The sequence below is a fragment of the Papilio polytes genome, unplaced genomic scaffold (genome assembly GCF_000836215.1).
Source record: "Papilio polytes unplaced genomic scaffold, Ppol_1.0 DF823288.1, whole genome shotgun sequence".
Taxonomy (NCBI): Eukaryota; Metazoa; Arthropoda; class Insecta; order Lepidoptera; family Papilionidae; genus Papilio; species Papilio polytes.
Window position 1 is genome coordinate 1,784,961 of NW_013525916.1, and position 17,191 is coordinate 1,802,151.

The 17,191-nt window shown below is 35.0% G+C and overlaps 4 protein-coding genes across 5 annotated transcripts in view; 1 reads left to right on the top strand and 3 right to left on the bottom strand.

The window, feature by feature from the left end:
- LOC106104998 (tetraspanin-4-like) overlaps positions 1 to 2,193 on the bottom strand; it is a gene marked incomplete in the record, with an annotated part of 4,100 nt that extends 1,907 nt beyond the window's left edge. The window contains 3 exon segments of the mRNA XM_013285196.1: positions 1 to 51; positions 425 to 508; positions 1,870 to 2,193. Coding sequence (XP_013140650.1) covers positions 1 to 51; positions 425 to 499 — 126 coding nt within the window.
- Positions 2,194 to 4,177: 1,984 nt separating this feature from the next.
- Positions 4,178 to 8,800, bottom strand: LOC106104997 (tudor domain-containing protein 3). Of its 2 annotated transcripts, none has more exons than XM_013285195.1 (7): positions 8,675 to 8,800; positions 8,516 to 8,600; positions 8,038 to 8,428; positions 7,563 to 7,744; positions 6,162 to 7,490; positions 5,975 to 6,089; positions 4,178 to 5,684 (listed from the first exon to the last, which is right to left on the bottom strand). In XM_013285195.1, exons 1-7 carry the CDS (start codon positions 8,707 to 8,709, stop codon positions 5,626 to 5,628), a joined length of 2,196 nt encoding a protein of 731 aa, XP_013140649.1. In that variant the 5' UTR covers positions 8,710 to 8,800; the 3' UTR covers positions 4,178 to 5,625. The 2 variants fall into 2 exon arrangements, with proteins under 2 accessions (XP_013140649.1, XP_013140648.1); XM_013285194.1 differs by having other exon boundaries at positions 4,178 to 5,687.
- Positions 8,801 to 9,684: 884 nt separating this feature from the next.
- LOC106105000 (POC1 centriolar protein homolog A-like) lies at positions 9,685 to 12,901 on the bottom strand. Its single transcript, XM_013285197.1, has 7 exons — positions 12,505 to 12,901; positions 12,207 to 12,425; positions 11,807 to 12,132; positions 11,425 to 11,509; positions 11,240 to 11,359; positions 11,050 to 11,175; positions 9,685 to 10,396 (listed from the first exon to the last, which is right to left on the bottom strand). Exons 1-7 carry the CDS (start codon positions 12,631 to 12,633, stop codon positions 9,740 to 9,742), a joined length of 1,662 nt encoding a protein of 553 aa, XP_013140651.1. The 5' UTR covers positions 12,634 to 12,901; the 3' UTR covers positions 9,685 to 9,739.
- A 245-nt stretch (positions 12,902 to 13,146) lies between these two features.
- Positions 13,147 to 17,191, top strand: part of LOC106104965 (exportin-5) — an 11,880-nt gene continuing 7,835 nt past the window's right edge. The window contains exons 1-11 of the mRNA XM_013285158.1: positions 13,147 to 13,417; positions 13,557 to 13,711; positions 13,848 to 14,007; positions 14,125 to 14,343; positions 14,503 to 14,673; positions 15,015 to 15,179; positions 15,496 to 15,624; positions 15,976 to 16,218; positions 16,524 to 16,654; positions 16,786 to 16,927; positions 17,149 to 17,189. Coding sequence (XP_013140612.1) covers positions 13,572 to 13,711; positions 13,848 to 14,007; positions 14,125 to 14,343; positions 14,503 to 14,673; positions 15,015 to 15,179; positions 15,496 to 15,624; positions 15,976 to 16,218; positions 16,524 to 16,654; positions 16,786 to 16,927; positions 17,149 to 17,189 — 1,541 coding nt within the window. The 5' untranslated portion in view covers positions 13,147 to 13,417; positions 13,557 to 13,571. The remainder of the gene's footprint in view (positions 13,418 to 13,556; positions 13,712 to 13,847; positions 14,008 to 14,124; positions 14,344 to 14,502; positions 14,674 to 15,014; positions 15,180 to 15,495; positions 15,625 to 15,975; positions 16,219 to 16,523; positions 16,655 to 16,785; positions 16,928 to 17,148; positions 17,190 to 17,191) is intronic.

Consider the following 17,191-nt stretch of genomic DNA (forward strand, 5'->3'; position numbering starts at 1 on the left):
CCGCGACACCCACACCCATGTGCCTACGCCCAGCGCGAGACCACCGCTTATCTGATAGACAAGAAACATTTGAGTAAGCTGCTTAATTGCAAAGGCTCAGTTTTCTCGAGCTAATGTATTGCGTCTATGTATATCTATACTAATACTATAAACAGATGAGATTCGTATTTTTGTGTGTATTTATGTAATTCAAAAACCACAGAGACGATTTTAAAAAGTCTTTCACCATTAAAAAGTTACGTTGTCGCTGAGTAACATAGACTATGTTTTGTTCTACTTTTAATTTCACGTGGATGTCACGAGCAACAGCTAGTGTATAATATTTTCGACTTCTGGGGTGTAAGTTCCTATAACCGATTATATTTCTGTACTCTTCATAAAGGATGTAAGTGAAATTATAGATATTGTGATAATAAATACTTACAAATATGATAATGTTGATCGCAATGAGCGACACTTTCATACAACGGCCGCAGCTGTCCATCGCGCCTATGCCCATTCCAGTACACTGCAAGAAAATATTTGGAGAAAATATTAATTACCAAAAATTACACCGACTGGTAACACTCGTTTTTAAAATAAATCTATTCGCCTAGGCTGCGGAAGGTGCACAAACATTATCCTTGTTTTTCATCTGTTAAAAAAACATTTCGTAATTAAACTCTATACAACACAAGTAGATGAACACAAGTGATATTTAGCATCTTGCATGGACTTTGGCATGAGTTTTGAACACAGTCTACTTAGGGATTATTTTAAATTTTACTCCATTAAAGTGTTAAACAATTTGCTTACCTTTTACAAGAAAAGTTTACGGAAATCCTAATGCTAATACAACAAAGAGTTCTATTTTCCCCATTGTCTGAATTAAGATAACTATGGAAATATGTTTGCAATATGCGAAATTAATCTTAGCCACAGTGATATTTAATATGACATCAGATTTACTTTTTTTTGTAATTGCTGTACAAAAACGTATCATTTATCTATGTTGTATTCAAACAATAACGATGATTGTACTAGGTTACCGGCGCGGCACCTCATGGTTATGCACGTTTTAAATATTGTTTTGCAAAAAAAAACAGCTTATTGTAGTAATTGTCGATAATAGAGAGAACAAGTATTGTGGACAGCGGACTAAAATGGCTTGCTTTAAGTACACGGGGTACTTATAGTAGCAAACTAGCAAAGCATTTTGTCCTGTTAACTACTTTACGGTAACCGATGCACTAGTTTTTGTAATAACAAGTCCCGCTCTCATCTTGTTTTCCACACCATATTCGGAGAACACTAGTTTTCTTATCAGAAAATACTGGCTTTAGTACTTTTAAACCTAAACTTTTTTTAACAGTATTTGGGCTGTGCTTTTACCGGTAAAGCATTTACAAATTTCAAAAAAAGCCTGACGTAATCATCCATAATGGTAACAAAAACGTTACTACAAAATGCCTGTAGTACTTACATAAATTGTTTATCGTTAGTATCAACATGTAGGTATTTATGTCATGCGCGCCGCATATATTATGCTCGTGTGGCACAAGTTGCGCGGGCGCAGCGACTCAGTCAAGGTGAGGCGTGAGGTGGATAACGCAAGGCCCATCTGATCCATTCGCTTTCCGCTGATAGACAATAAGTGAAAGTACACACGTAAGGTTTGTACCACAAACATTTCACTTGTCAACAAAACACAAACGAAAACGTGTACCTTCGTTATGTAAATAAAAACTGAACTTCACCTCCGAAATGCAATTCAAGACTGTTTTAATAACAAAGATATTTCCGAAACTAGTTAATGTCTATATTGTTTATAAACATCATTACTTTATTCAAGATTTTTTTAATTGGTAAATGAATCAACATTTAAATTACCTTTTAATAACAGGTCGTCGCACAAATTATATCCAAAGTAATTGTCGGCAATGATTTCACTTAATCATCACTCTCACATTTATTACTGCGTAAAGTTAATTCACAATGTTTCGTAATTAATATTTGGAAAGCGACGTGAACACTCGACGAAAGAATTGCGACTGGTTTGAATTGAAACGGCGGGCGACGCGACGCCCCACCAAAAGTCCAAGCTATGGGTCAATCTCAAGTCGAAGTATGTACTTTTTTAACCATAACTAGGTCAGTTAAGATGCGATAGGTATACAGGTAACAATTATAGGGTACAAACGCTCTTCCAGTATTGTAATAGTTAAAATCAAGATCGAAAAATATTTATAGAAACCTTCCTACAACCGGTCCAGTATGACATTGAAGGGACCTCTTGTTTGATACAAATGTCATACGGTAATTATTGGAAATAACTTCTTTGTGCACTACTTACCCTACTATTGTATTCTTGCTATATTTCCATAAGGTGTAAAACTTTAAATTGACGTCTCTTGTTAATGTTTGCTATTACAATTAAAATAATAGATAAATCAAACAACAACGGAATATGTTAATTCATTTTATTAGTTTTTTTTGTTAATAGATCGTTACTTTAACAGAAAATAGGTAATAATGTACAGAGCGCTGCCGTCAGCCGGCGAGGGCGCTGCCGTCGCGTAGGACATCGATAGAATATAGCACGGAATTGAGCTTGGGTTCATACCGTTATTTTTCAACCTTAAAGCATTGCTAGGGGTTGTTTATTCGAAGACTAACGACGGGCATATTTGTCTCAACTCATCGATAACTTTTTCCTAACTAAAAGGTTGAAAAACACTGGTTTACACGAACTTCATCAATCAAAATAAATGATAAGAGATTATTAGCAAACTACAACATCCACGATAAATTAAGAGCGTCGTACCAACAACCTCCCTCTCAATTCTCATCTCCTTGCATACAGTTTTGTTTTACAGCAGGGCTTTACAACATTCCTTTTATTACATTTAAGGATACAACTTTTTTGTACACCGTAGCATCCCTCCCCTGTGACGTCAGACAAGTCTAGTTATGCTTATGGTGTTAAGAAATTATTCATCTATGAAGTATGAATGAAAGTGAGTACTGACGATACCATAAAACAATTTTCAATACGGAAAACTGAATCGACCGTGAGAGCAAAACTCGAAAGTTTACAACTAAAAACTCGTGTGTCGATATTTTTATGTATATTAGGAACTAAACAAGATAATTATATAAATTAATTCAAAGTGTTAAAACCAAACATTTATGCATTCATTACACATAAATCTAATAAAGCGTTAGAAAGTCCACAACCAAAAGTGCCTTTAACTGCTTTTAGATTTTAAATTTAATAAGTCTGTGGCTTTTAAAATAACCATTTAAGCAATAAAACTAAAAACAAATGTCATGTAAAGTTACCAATTGGAACTATTATCAGTATTTCTTAAAATGGTTTTTGATATAACTTAACATTTTCATAATGACGTTCGTAAGCTCTTCCTTTGCAGACGAATTCACCAATTATGTACCAATTTAATATTTTAGTTAATAAAAGAACGTGAAGAAAACATTCGTCTCTAAATCATAAAAAAATTTACACAAAATTATAACTTTTGTACAATAATTATTTTTTATTAACCTGCCTTGAATCAAAATTGTTAAGAAACGTCAATAATTCTCGTTTTACTGTTTTTTTTTATAACATAAGGTGGCAAACGAGCGAGCGGCCACCTGAATCCACCGAAATGGAAAGCGACAGCTGCTCATAAACATCCGCAATTGCAGATGCGTTGCCTACCCTTAATTGAACGAGACGCACATAAAGAGGATATTTCTCCTTCTTATGTGTCACCTCCACCGTCAAATCCACTTTTCCTTCCCTTAAGAAAAGGGTGGAAAGGGAAAGGGTCTAAATTTAGGCTGTTCTAATAATGTTACAATCAATTAATATAACTATACAAACGTTAAAAACAAAAACAAACACTTTTTCAAACAATATTTCCGGCGCTCGGCCGAATAATAATATATTACACATTTTGCGCTAGATTACAACATATTACACTTATAGAAGCTAACTACGTTGGTTACATATATACCGACAATAAATTAACATACGCTGTGTTAGAACCCTTAAACGTCAAGATTTACTAATAAATGTAACACTTAAAAACGCTGAACTAATCACACGACACTGCGTACATTTCGAAACTTAATATTGTATTTAATACGATAAAAACAAAGCTTTAATTATTTAAAATATAGCATTTTTTAAAATCTCAACACTCCATTCCATTACGGTTTTTTGTATTGCAAATCGCAAGTCGGCGGCAATGTACGTGTTAAAGTATCTTCTATCCACTTACTTGCTTACATCCAAATATTAGAATTCACGAATGAAATATTTTTTTATATATTAGTGTTGCAACACACGCAATCATTGACCTCTATAAATAGATATGTCATTGCAGGGAAATGATTCGCTTCGTTCCAACCTCACCACCGCTACCATTTGCACCATAATGTTGAAAATCAAATAGGCGCAAATATCACATTTTATAGTCTGTCTATTTATAGAGGTCAGTGTACACAATGTATTCAAATCTCTAATTAGTAAATTATAACTATAATGCTAAGGGCAACGTGCTATGCACAAATATATTGCGAGATTCACAAACTAAGACTTAGGCGAAATATTAACGTAAACATCAGAATAATATTTTATTATGCAATTTTATTAATTTTCTCACAGTACTGCATTTTTTTAAATACTGTACATAACAAAAACAGAAAAAAAACGCTTTATTGAGTGTCATATTGCGATATGCACGCAGCATCGTGACGTGTTATAAATAAAATATGATGCGAGCTTTTCCCAATCGACGTCTCCGAAGATTATATTAGAAGTTATACTTCTTTATGAAGTGAACATTTTCATCCAACGAAATGTCACAGAGTATTCACTATGAACATAGTCGCACAAGTAAGTGAATGAATGACTATTGCGTAACTTTACGCGCTAAATTAACTACTTACTTAATAGTGCAATAGAGATTAAAGTATGCATATTCTTTTCAAAATAAAAATCCCTTGCTTTAATGTAAGATGGCTACAATGACACTGTAAATTATACATTATTTATTAAAGTTAAAAAAAATCAATGGACATAGGCTTCATACAAACAGTATGTTTCAAAAACCCTGTTAGATCCGGGATAAAAATTAGGGCTATAAATTTTTTTATTAATTTACATATATTAACAATTATACAAATAACCAAATGTACGTTAAGAATTCGCTACTATTATGGTAACAAATAAAAAGAAAGCTTGGGATATCACTGGTTTAGGCCATAACAATCAGACCCATTCGATTCGCGAGAAATACTTTCAGCTAAACTAGCTAAAAACTAAACTAAAGTCTATATTTTTGTGTTAGTTACATATGATAGCGTAAAGAATGAACGGCAAAATGACATATTTAATAGTAAAATTTTCTTACAGTAAAATTGAATTAATGATACAAAAACGAAACAGGATTTATGTAACATACTGTATATTGAAACTGTACTAGGACAACATAAGTGAATGTGAATGTATTGACAGATCGTTAGAGCGAGACATCGTTGGGTAAAGGGTGAGCGCGGTGCGTGTGAGCGAGAGCGCGGTCAGCTGGGCGCGGCGGGGGCGGGGGCGGCGGGGCGCGCCCGCGTCGCCGCGGCGTGTCCCTACGGCCGGCGCGCGGGGAACATGCCGCCGCGCGACACGTACCCTCCGCTGCCACCCACTGCTGAACATCGCAAACATACAACTAAATCGTTTATTTTAAAATATAACATTAAACATCACTATCTAATTTTGTAATTTGTAGCTCCTTACTCAATGGACCAAATAAGGGACAGTTGTAGAGATTTTAGCATGAATATCACCTTTATTAAATTGTATGATTGATACTTCATGAGATATTGGTCTCTATTATAACCTATATACCAAACTATAATGGATTTCTCTATCCCTAACATATTGGTAGATCAGCACTATTTGATTATGAAATAATTTGAGAAATCCTATACTTACATTGATTAGGGAATGGCAAACAGTTAGATTTTAAAACTTCTTCATGGTTACCATATGCACAAAATTTAACAACTACTGTATTAGCTGAAATTCCCGTCACCTCAGCCTCATAGAACTGAAACAAAAATCAATACATCAGTAAAATAAAACAAGGCAAAAAAATCAAGAATTTACAAATAAATCTTACATTATTGTCTTCCCAATAGAGCGCGAGGCATCTGTCCCCTACTTTCCAATTGACGTCAGTGACACCAAGCAGAGCTCGAGCTTGTTCATTGACAGCTGCATTTTGGAAGCCAAGCAGAGAGCCCGGTAGGAATGGCCCAGCAGGTCGCATCGTGTTATACTCTTGCGGTCTTCCATAGCCATATTGCCTTCCATTATACCCACTCTGTGCCCCTCCCATGTAATTCATATTCGCGTACATCGGATTTTGCAAATTTTGCTGTGGTTCCATATAGCCATTTGACTGTTGTTGCTGCCTCCGTTGATACTGTTGGTCTGGATATTTCTGCATATCATTGGCCCTCCGGTAACCAGTCATGTCTTGCATGTTCTGATTAGGCATATATTGTTGCTTGAGGTACATCTGATCTTGATGTGTTTGATAGTTACGTGACATATCTTCGCTATGCCTTGATGAGTTTGATAGTATATTTAAATTAGCCGTAGCTTCGGTTAAACTGTCCATCACATTGCTGTTGTTCCGAAAGTTTTGGGGCAATTGTATATTATTATCATTAACATTTCTTTCATTATATCTACTGTGATCGTAAGGATTATTATGTGGGTTGTGATAGGAGTTGTTGTACTGTAAGTTCATATTGACATTAACATCTTGTTGCTGCTGATGTTGGTGTTGTTGATGTAGTTGTTGCTGTTGTTGTTGTTGCTGCTGTTGCTGCTGCTGTTGTTGTTGGTGATGGTGATGATTCTGATGATGATTGTGATGGTGTTGGTGCTGTTTATTTCTCTCATCCAACTTCTTCTGAAATCTTGGTGGTTTTTCATTTTGATTTTGATACTTTCTGTCATCTCTGTGATGATTATCATTTGAATAATGCCCTCTGCCTTCTGATTTATGCCTGTTGGCTCCATCATATCTGTGTGATCTTGAACTACTTTTGGCACTGTTTCTCTCCTTAGGATAGTTCCTATCTCCTCTATCATCAGTTGGGACATTTTTTTGGGTACTCTTGTCTTTATCTGGAATATTGGGTAGTTTGTCTTCTAGAAAATCAAATAGGGACACCATGCCTGATGGCTTAATAGGTACAATATCATCATCAGTTTGATCCCTGTGGCGAGGTTTACGTTTAGGTGGCTCTGTCTCTTTCTTATCTTTATCCTTACTTCTGTTTTCAGAATTATCTCTCTTTTGCAATATCCTCAGAGCCCTGTCAACATTATTTTTTGTATATTTAAGAGCATTTTCAGCTTGCTCCTCAGAAAATCCAGCATCAACAATCTTTTGGACATTTGCATCCAGTAAAGGTTTAGTACCTCCACCAAACACCTGTAACATAACTCAAATATTAATATTAAACACATGTATAACATATTGTTGTAAGACAAGATAATATTATACCTTTTTAACACCTGATAACCTTTGAGCTTCAGCTATTGCACCTTTTCTTTGAGCTTCAAACTCAGCATTGTCCTGTTTGTTAGCTTCCTGTAAGCTCTTGAACTGTTTTTCCAAGGTCATTGCTTCAAGCCGCTGGCCAAATGGAATCCATGGAGGAGGTCCACCTTCCGCACCTATACCACCTTTAAAAAATAAAAAATAAACATTTAAACACTCAAGTTGCATCATAAAATTTCAGGACCTATACACATACAATACACTGGGTTTTACCACTTTTTAAATGTCAATACTCAGTAATATTTTATTACTGTCAACTTTTATTGATAACCTAATTGTTCTTGTAAAAAAAAGCAAGTTCTTATAACAATCCAATTAGATTTCTTGTTACAAGTGAAATCCATATTATTTACTTTCTGATTTTAAACCCAGTGTTTGTCAGACATTTGTAAGGAAATTATTTGATAGTATAACCTACCTCTAGTATGCTTTGCAAGGCTCCGATTTAGTTCCCATTTTTCAATCATATGAGCAACCTTTCCACCCAATATTGTTATAACACTTGGAGATAGCCAGATGATACCATGGCATACTTCAAGGCCTTCATTATTGAGCAACAACTTTGTACCTGGTGGTGTATTAATACTAAGGTTGGAAATATGACTGCTCTCCAATCCTGTACAAATTGTTTTCCCATCATGTAGTGTCAACTTCAACATTCGAGGGGCTGAATTAGATTCTTCATTAGCCTTTGGTGCTGACACATTTCTTATCTTCTGTATTTGAACGACTATCGGTTGTTCCAGTTTAGTAGGATCTTTTGTAAATTCTTCCGGAAATGCAGCATCTCCGATTTCCCTCAAATCATACTGCAACATCGGAAGTATGCACTTTAATTACTTGAACCAGATTGTTGAACCAGTAGTCAACTTGTTAAATCATTTATGTGTACTTACGTCTAAAGCCTTTCGGCTAATGATATTTACATCCTGTATTTCACCATTTTCGCTAATAGTATCAATCCCTTCCTGTGTGAGATGCCTGGAAACATACGATTATCGAAAATAAAAATGCAATCAAAGATGCAAGTCTAGATTTGGAATTGGACAACTTACCAGCCTAATTCTTTTAAGCTCTCCAGAAGCGACATGGTTCTAATTCTATTTAAACTATAACATAAAATCAGAAACACTTAATAAATAAAAAAACTTATACGGGCACACCATATTTCAGTTGCCTATTTGACAAACAGGCAGAGATATATAATTTATGGAGTGGAACAGCCGGCAGATAATTAATACATATTGTCATTGATATTTCCTACAAAATGTTTTAAATAATTTTGTAACTTTGGAATAGCAGTTGACATTGTTAAAAAAAGCTTTATAAAATGTCTTCTTCTTCAAAAAAGAAAGGATAATCCACAAAAAGATGTTGTTTTTAGCTTTATTGACTCTATTGAAATAGGGTCGTTGACCTGTCAAACTGTCAAATTACGTTTACTGATTTGATAAAATTTATCTATTGATAAGGAGTTATTTGATATTCTCTAATTTCCAATAAATTGCCAGTACTCTGGACTTATCCAGCTTCTTCCTTTTTGCTTTGTTTCTTTAACAAAAATAAGAACATGTCTTCGGTAAGATAAGAGATGAATAAACATATAATTACTCAGATATTTGATAAGAAAACTGACTGTTTTGTTACAGACCCATATTTTTAACGTAGAAATGACTTGTGAAGGCTGCTCTGGCGCAGTAGAGAGGGTACTTAATAGGTTAAAAGGCCAAGGTGTTAACGAAGTGTCTATAAGTCTTCCAGACCAAAAAGTATCTGTAACATCTTCTCTAAGTGCTGAACAGCTGCTAGAGGTTATCAAGAAGACCGGCAAAAAGACAACGTATGTTGGAACACAATAGTGAAAAATCTTTGCAAAGTTATGATAAGTAAATCAAGGCAGGTATTAACATTACAATCTGTGAACCAAGTTTTATAAATATTGTACTTCAGTTAAACTTCTCATTAAGAAACACATTTTATTACTTTGTAGTTATATATGACAAGTCTTAAAATCATTTTATTCTTTGTTTGTAAATAAGAAAACTGTTATTAATATTACATTAATTATATTTTTCAGAGTACAGTATTTAATAAATTTATTTTCATAAACAGTTATTTTATTAATTAATAGCAACTTCTTCTAATGTATTAAGTCTCAAGTCAACAATATCCACAGCTTCATGCAAAGCATTTAAGTGATCAACAATAGCATTGACTGTAGGTAAAACATCAGCACAATCGCACTCCTTTATCTTATTCAGATTGCATGGTGGTGGATTTTTCTTTGCTCTTTTAACACAATTTTCATTTTTAGGACTATGGTTATCGCTGATAACTTTAAACCCAGTGTTCAAGGGAAATGTTCTTTTGCGACCTACCCACTCTATTGTTCCACTAGTATAACAAATGTCAGTTTCCTTAAGTTTTATCATTCCAAATAAATCTTCCTTATTTTCTGTAGCAGAACAGTTGATAACAGATGGTACTCGGTATGTGGAAGGATTTGGAGGTGTGCGTGGTATGTGGCTTATATGACCAACATTGAATGTTGGTGATCCAACTTCTGAGCTCATGTCAATTCTTGTACCACTTTTACATGGATCTCTTTCAAATGTCATGTTTATTGGATCAGACACATTTCGTAAGTTTTCATTAGTTTCTTCATAGAATGTGCTGCTTGCGACAGGTTCTTCCATATTTGAAGGATCATCGAGATGGACAAATGTGACAATAGGATACTTGGAGCTGTGATAGCATTTGTACCATAACCTTGCACCCTAGTTCAGAAGATTTTTTATTAATCTCCTGTCAAATTAATTGTATAAAAGTCCACTTAGACTGTTTTCTTAAATATTTTTTGAATTATTTCAAAACTATGGGAGGTATCTACAAAATAAAAACTATTTTTGTATGAAATAAGTAAGAACTTTCTAAATTACAGTTGCTTCTATTTTACAATACTCTAGTTGCTCTTATATTTACAGACAACAGCATACATTAGCATGTGCACAGCTTGCTAATACTATTTAACATTTTTCGTAATTTTCATATATGTAATTCAAAAAAAGGTTGTACAAATACTGTTTAAATAAGAAACATATTTATCATATAGAGATTCCTCATCCTGCTACATTTTCAAACATCTAACTATCAATAATCTCTACATTAATCCTTTACATAAATTTAAAATCCTATTTTAAATTTCCGCTATCATACAGAACTGAGAAGTACAACATATTATATATTATATACAACATATTGAACCAAAAATATTTTTCTGTTATATGAGGCTTTACAAAATACATCTTTACACAAAGTCTTTGTAAAGCAAATCTATTGTTGGTTTAATTTATAGCAATTACAATATGGACTAACTTTTATTGTCATATTTAATCTACTTTTTCTATGAATGTTATCTCTTTTTGACAACCTGAATTCTTCTTGCGGATGACGCTTTTTGTGAGGCACTCTGTGGTACTGATTTCTGCTGATTGCATTCCTCATTTTCTTTACTTTCATCAGCAAACTCAGTGAAGTTAGTACGCCATATAAAAACCTACGAAAAATGAAATTTTAAAAATGTTTTCAATTGCATAATCATTTTTAAATATCTTAGTTACCATTTTGTCTTCACCGCCCGATGCGAAACCATTTCCACTAGTCGAAAAGCTGACAGAATTTACAGCACCATTGTGTCCCGTAACAGTAAATATAGGATGTCCTTCAAGTAAGTCTAATATCTAGACAGAAAAAGAAATAATTAGTAATTTGCACACAATAGATAGTGTTTTGACTTTTGTTTTACCTTTATTTTGCCATCTTTCCCAGATGTCAAGATATAACTTCCACTTGGATGAAAAGCCAATTGTGTCACTGCATCAGTGTGTATGCTGAAAACATTTTTTTGTAAATACTATATGTGAACACCGCTATGAGAGATCAGGCAAGTCTCCCCCTGGAGATTCGAAAATATGTAAAAAAGATATATAAAGTACTTCAACACACAAATATGATAACTAGCTTCCACCTTCTCTAGATATAGCCTAGATCGTCGAATGGTGACACTCATGAATCTATCAGATATAACACATTCACTGCCATATGCTTGAATGTGAGTTAACTTCAAATACTTAAACAATATTAGGAGTAAATAGGTTTAAATTTTAAAAGAATGAGAGATAATTTACCTATAATACTGGACGAGGTTGTGAGTTCTTATATCATAAACCATAACATTTCCATGAGATGATCCAATAGCTATATAACAACCAGATGGATGCCATGATAGATGTGTGGCATAGACTTTACTATCCTTATATTCATGTATGCACTTTCCAGCATCAGGACTCCAGAGTCGAGTAGTTTTATCATCAGAACATGATGCTATGACAGAACCATCATGAGACATACGAGCACAACGCACCCAGTTTGTGTGACCAACAAATGAAGAAATGAATTTATACTTCTCACTTGACCACAACTTCACTATCTTATCATCTGATGCTGTTAATATCTACAAAAAATTTTAAAAAAAGTTCAATTAAATTTAAGCAATTATTAAGTTTTACATTTAATCATTTAGTTTACCCGTGAACCATCAGGACTAAATTGCACAGATCGCACTGTTTGAGAGTGAGCTTTGAATACTCCAGTACTGCCCGTAACAGTAGGCACCCACAATCTAACAGTCTTATCACGAGATGCAGATGCCATATATTTTCCCCGTGGAGAGAATGTCACATCCATTACAGCTTCTTCATGTCCTTGGAATCTGTAACTGCGCATGGGCCGACTCAGATCCCATAACTGGAAAAAGCAATTATAAAATTTATGCAATAGCGAAAGGGTGAAGACCACTATTAAACATGGTGTTATTGAAATTTACCAAAACACTATGGTCCAAGGAGCTGCTAGCAATTTGTGTATCGTTAGGATTATAAAACAAAGCTGTAATTCCGCCTTGGTGACCTTTGAGTTGTTTTTCTAAAGATGGTTTAAGGGAACTTGAGTCCATTACAATTATTTATCTCTTACTAGCAAAAATAAATCTTCAACTTTCTCCTTTCTTAAGACATATTTGCATTAAGATATACAGGACAAATAATCAGAATCGCAAGCGATCGCAAATAATTACTTTCAAAACAAAGGAAAAACAAAGTAGGGAAATTCAAGGCACCAATTTTCAAATTGTATTCGCTGGCATCTGTCAAAACAATAACACAACTTTGACTTTCATACACAAAGAACCGGAAATAAAAATGTCATGCTAAAGCGAAGTTTCGGTTATAGAAAATAAATGATACTTAACTCGAAATTATACTATACCAACATTTGTTTATGTTCTCTTCAATCACAGCAAACCAAAATATAATTTACACCTTTATAAGATAAAGTAAGCTGCGGTTTATAAGAAAAACTACTTGTTTAGATTCAAGTCAAAGTGTTGTAAATATTGTTTATGGTTAGGTTCACTCTGATTCTTTTCAGTCAAACGACACGAGGTATTTCCTATGTTTTGAATGTAATTTTATTAATTATGTCGTAAATGGAGGTGTTGCACAAAAAATATAAAGTTTACGTATAGCTACTATTGTATATCTTTATAGTTCTAGTCTTTTTCGGGTCTAAAGTGACTTTAGTTTAATATTTTGATAGCTACCACCGGGTACTTGCCATAAAAATTCCTTTATATTATGCCTGTAGTCGCATTTAAAACTTAGGCATTCTTTTCAGTATCGAGGTAATCGAAATGTGAAGTGCATTAAGTTATATGAAGATTTTCTAGTTAGGAAAATTAGGTGAGTAAAATAAGTTTTTCATCAAAACATTGTTGCAGTGTCAATTTTTTTTTTCAATTGTGTGCTTTATTTACGTTGTTTATATTTATATTATAAGCGATGACTCCGTCTCTTATATGTTATTGTTTTCCATTGACAGCAAACAAAAGCTGCAATGAATGTGGAGGCAGTGAATGGTGACATGGCTGGGGAGGTTGGTCTCATAGCAGACGAGTTGAGTCGAGCAGTAGAACTAACGCTGAACGCAGCCGTGTCACATGATGCCAGAAACCAAGCTTACAATGCTTGCGAGAGGTAAGCGCAGTGTTTAACTACATTTGGCATAGTAGAATGATGTAATTCTCTAAACGAAAAATGAATAGTGCACTTTCTACAACTTAATTTGAGTCAAAAGGTAATTTATATTTGAAATAACACCATTTATTTGCAGTTTCAAAGAGAACTCACCATGGTGTGCTCAAGCAGGGCTTCTCCTGGCTAGTGGTAGTCAATATTCAGCTGTTGTTAAACATTTTGGGCTGCAGTTGATGGAGCACACTGTCAAATATAGATGGACACAGATAACACAAGCTGAAAAAATATTTATTAAGGTAATTTAATGAAATAAAAATAAATAATTGAAATCTGCAATCTGAATGCTTTAAATTTAATACAAATTATCTATGCTAGTTTTGATTGTCTAATTGTGATGTATATTGTTATTGCAGGAAAATGCCATGAAGCTATTATACATGGGTGGATGGGAGACAGGTCATCTTAATGATGCCCTAGCTCGGGTTATAGTTGAAATGATTAAGCGTGAATGGCCGCAGCAGTGGCCTACACTGCTCGCAGAACTTAGTGATGCATGCTCTCATGGACATTTACACACACAAATAGTCCTACATGTGTTTCTACGGCTTGTTGAAGATGTTGCCACTCTACAGGTAATATTTATGCTCAATTCTTTATAAGAAAAAAATATTCAGCATTTAGCAAACATTATTTACAATATAAATTACTGCATGCAATGTTAATTCTTATTTTTTCAGTGACATTTGCCATCACTATGTTGCTTATAATAACTTATTTTTTTTAATTTACAGACCTTGGAACAACATCAGCGTCGCAAAGATATTTACCAAGCACTGACAAGCAACATGGCTGAGATATTTGCATTCTTTATGCGGCTCATAGAGCTTCATGTTCAGGAGTTCAGAGAGAAAACCACAGCTGGTGATTATGCCGCTGCTGCAAGCAATGGGCGTGTTGTACAGGTTAACATAAGAAAATTATATCAGTTTAATAGTAAAAAGAAATATTTATTATTTTTTCTGTGTTGTATGCAGAATATAAAGATTTCACAAATCTATGTCCCAGAGTGCTTTTCCACTAACCAAATATTAGCACAAAACATACCGCTGACTATGATTATTTCCATGAATGACATGCAGTTACGGACGTCTATAAGCGTCGTTGACCACCTCTGTGTGCAGGAACACAGAGGTGGTCAACTTGTTTGCCCCTTTCTCTTATAAAAAAATGTTCCTAATGGTGAAAACTCCTGGTCACAATTTTTTTTTTTTTAGTATTGTATAAATGCTTTTTTTTCTTCTAGGTGGTATTACTGACACTGACAGGTTTCGTTGAATGGGTGTCTACAAACCATGTTGTGATGAATGACGGTCGACTGCTGCAAATACTCTGCATATTGTTACAAGATGAAGTGTTTCGATTACCAGCTGCTGAGTGTTTGTTGCAAGTTGTCAATAGAAAAGGCTCTGTAAGTATACCACAATACTAGTAGCCTACGATTTCTTCAGCGCAGAATTAAAATTGGCATATAAAATTTCCGCGTATGTCAGCTACTTTCCCGTAACAATTGGTCCAACACTAAATTACAAACGATTATTCTTATAGACAATCACATTAAAAATATATATGTTTTTTGTTATAACCAATACACATAGATCATGTTTTTTTTATTACATACGGACACACGGATTTTATATTTATAGACATAGATTACGAAAAATAAAGAAACGCCTATACCTCTAATATATAGGATGTCATAGCTTACATATGGTTTATGGTTTTAGACAAAGGAGCGTAAGCCATTAATGATATTATTTAGTGAAGATGCAATCTCATCAATCCATCGTGCAGCGCTCGCTAGCATCGGAACTGCGGATGAAAAGCAATACTTATTCCTCAAGAAACTGTCACAGGTAATAAAATTTGAATTTATTTTGTAATTGTAAAATATCATACTGTATGTCATGTTTTCCCTAGCTTTTTTCTACTCACGAAATTTTACGAAACAAAATGGAAGTGTAGATGGATGATGTTTGTTACTATGTATTTCCAAAACTGCTTAATAGATTTTGTTGAAATATTGCACAGATGTAGAACATAGTCTGGAAGAACACATAGGCTATTAAGTTTTTCTTTCGTCCGCGCGGACAGACTCGCGGGCGATAGCTAGTTTGGTATACAATTTTAAGAATGGAAATACTTAATTTTATGACTTACCAAATGTTGACCGTGTAAACCTGTTTGGCACATCTGTAACTTTTTAGGTCTTAGCAGGATTGGCGCAGCAACTGACGACGCTGTGGTCGAACGCCAGCAACGTGGAGGCGTGGCTGCCGGTGCTGCTGGAGACCACGCTGCTGCTCACCTCGCACCCCTCGCTGACGCTGGCGCACACCGCCAACGCGGTCTGGCTGGCCTTCCTCAAGCACGACCACATCTCCAAGTTGCCTCTGCTTGTCGCGGTTGTGCCCAGGTGGCTGCAGGCTGCCGCACCTAAGGTTTTAAAAGTAAGTCTATACTTCTATAAACACTTCTTTGTTAAGAATATCACCATACACATCATACTTTATATTTAGTTTTAATGTTTTAAAAATAAATGCCCTAGACTTACGACAAGCTGTTTAAATTGGAAAAAGTTTCATAAATGTAAACAAAGTTTTTAAAATGAAGCCACACAAGAACAGCTAGAATATTTTATATTTTAAAGTCACTGGAGAAGCAGTGACCTCCAAACCCAAAGGGACAGTTGTTATTAGGGTAATTTGTAAATACAAACGTTTTGAGAGCTGTACTATAAAAAAGTTATTTTCAGGTATCGTATCCGTCTTCCCGTGCCAACGGCGTGTCCGACGAAGTGGCGTACGCATGTATGGACTACGACAGCGAACAGGAGTTTGCGATATTCTTTAGCCGTTGTCGAACTGAAATATTAGATAGCTTTAGGTAAGTACTTCAACAAGAAAACTATGCATAAGATACTAGCTGTTGCACACGATTTTACTCGCGAGAAATTATTAATAATCTAATAATTACTGCTTATTGTTATGTTTAAGCCGATATTATGTGTTGTGTAGGTATTGTATGATCGCGGCGCCGCTAGTTACGTGGTCGTATGTGGAGCAATGGACGCAGGCGGCGCTCGACAAAGTGCATTCCTGTCCACCTCATATCGACATAACGCACCCGCTGCACCAGGAGTGGGAGGCGCTCTCCCAGGTAAATTTATGTTCGTTACGGTCGCTTCGCCATTTTGGCGGAATCAGGTGGCCGCTTGCACATTTGCCACATTTTATTATAAAAAAGGGATGGGTGTTTCCACTGCCCAGGGTGCCTTTTTTCTTGTTGGAATTAAGGGAGGTTGTAGAAATCTCGTCTAGGGCGCTGATAATGCTGAAATCTAACAATGTGAGTGAGTGCAATGTGTGCAATGTGTGCAGGTGCTGGACGTGGTGCTGTCGCGACTGCTGCAGGCGGAGCCGC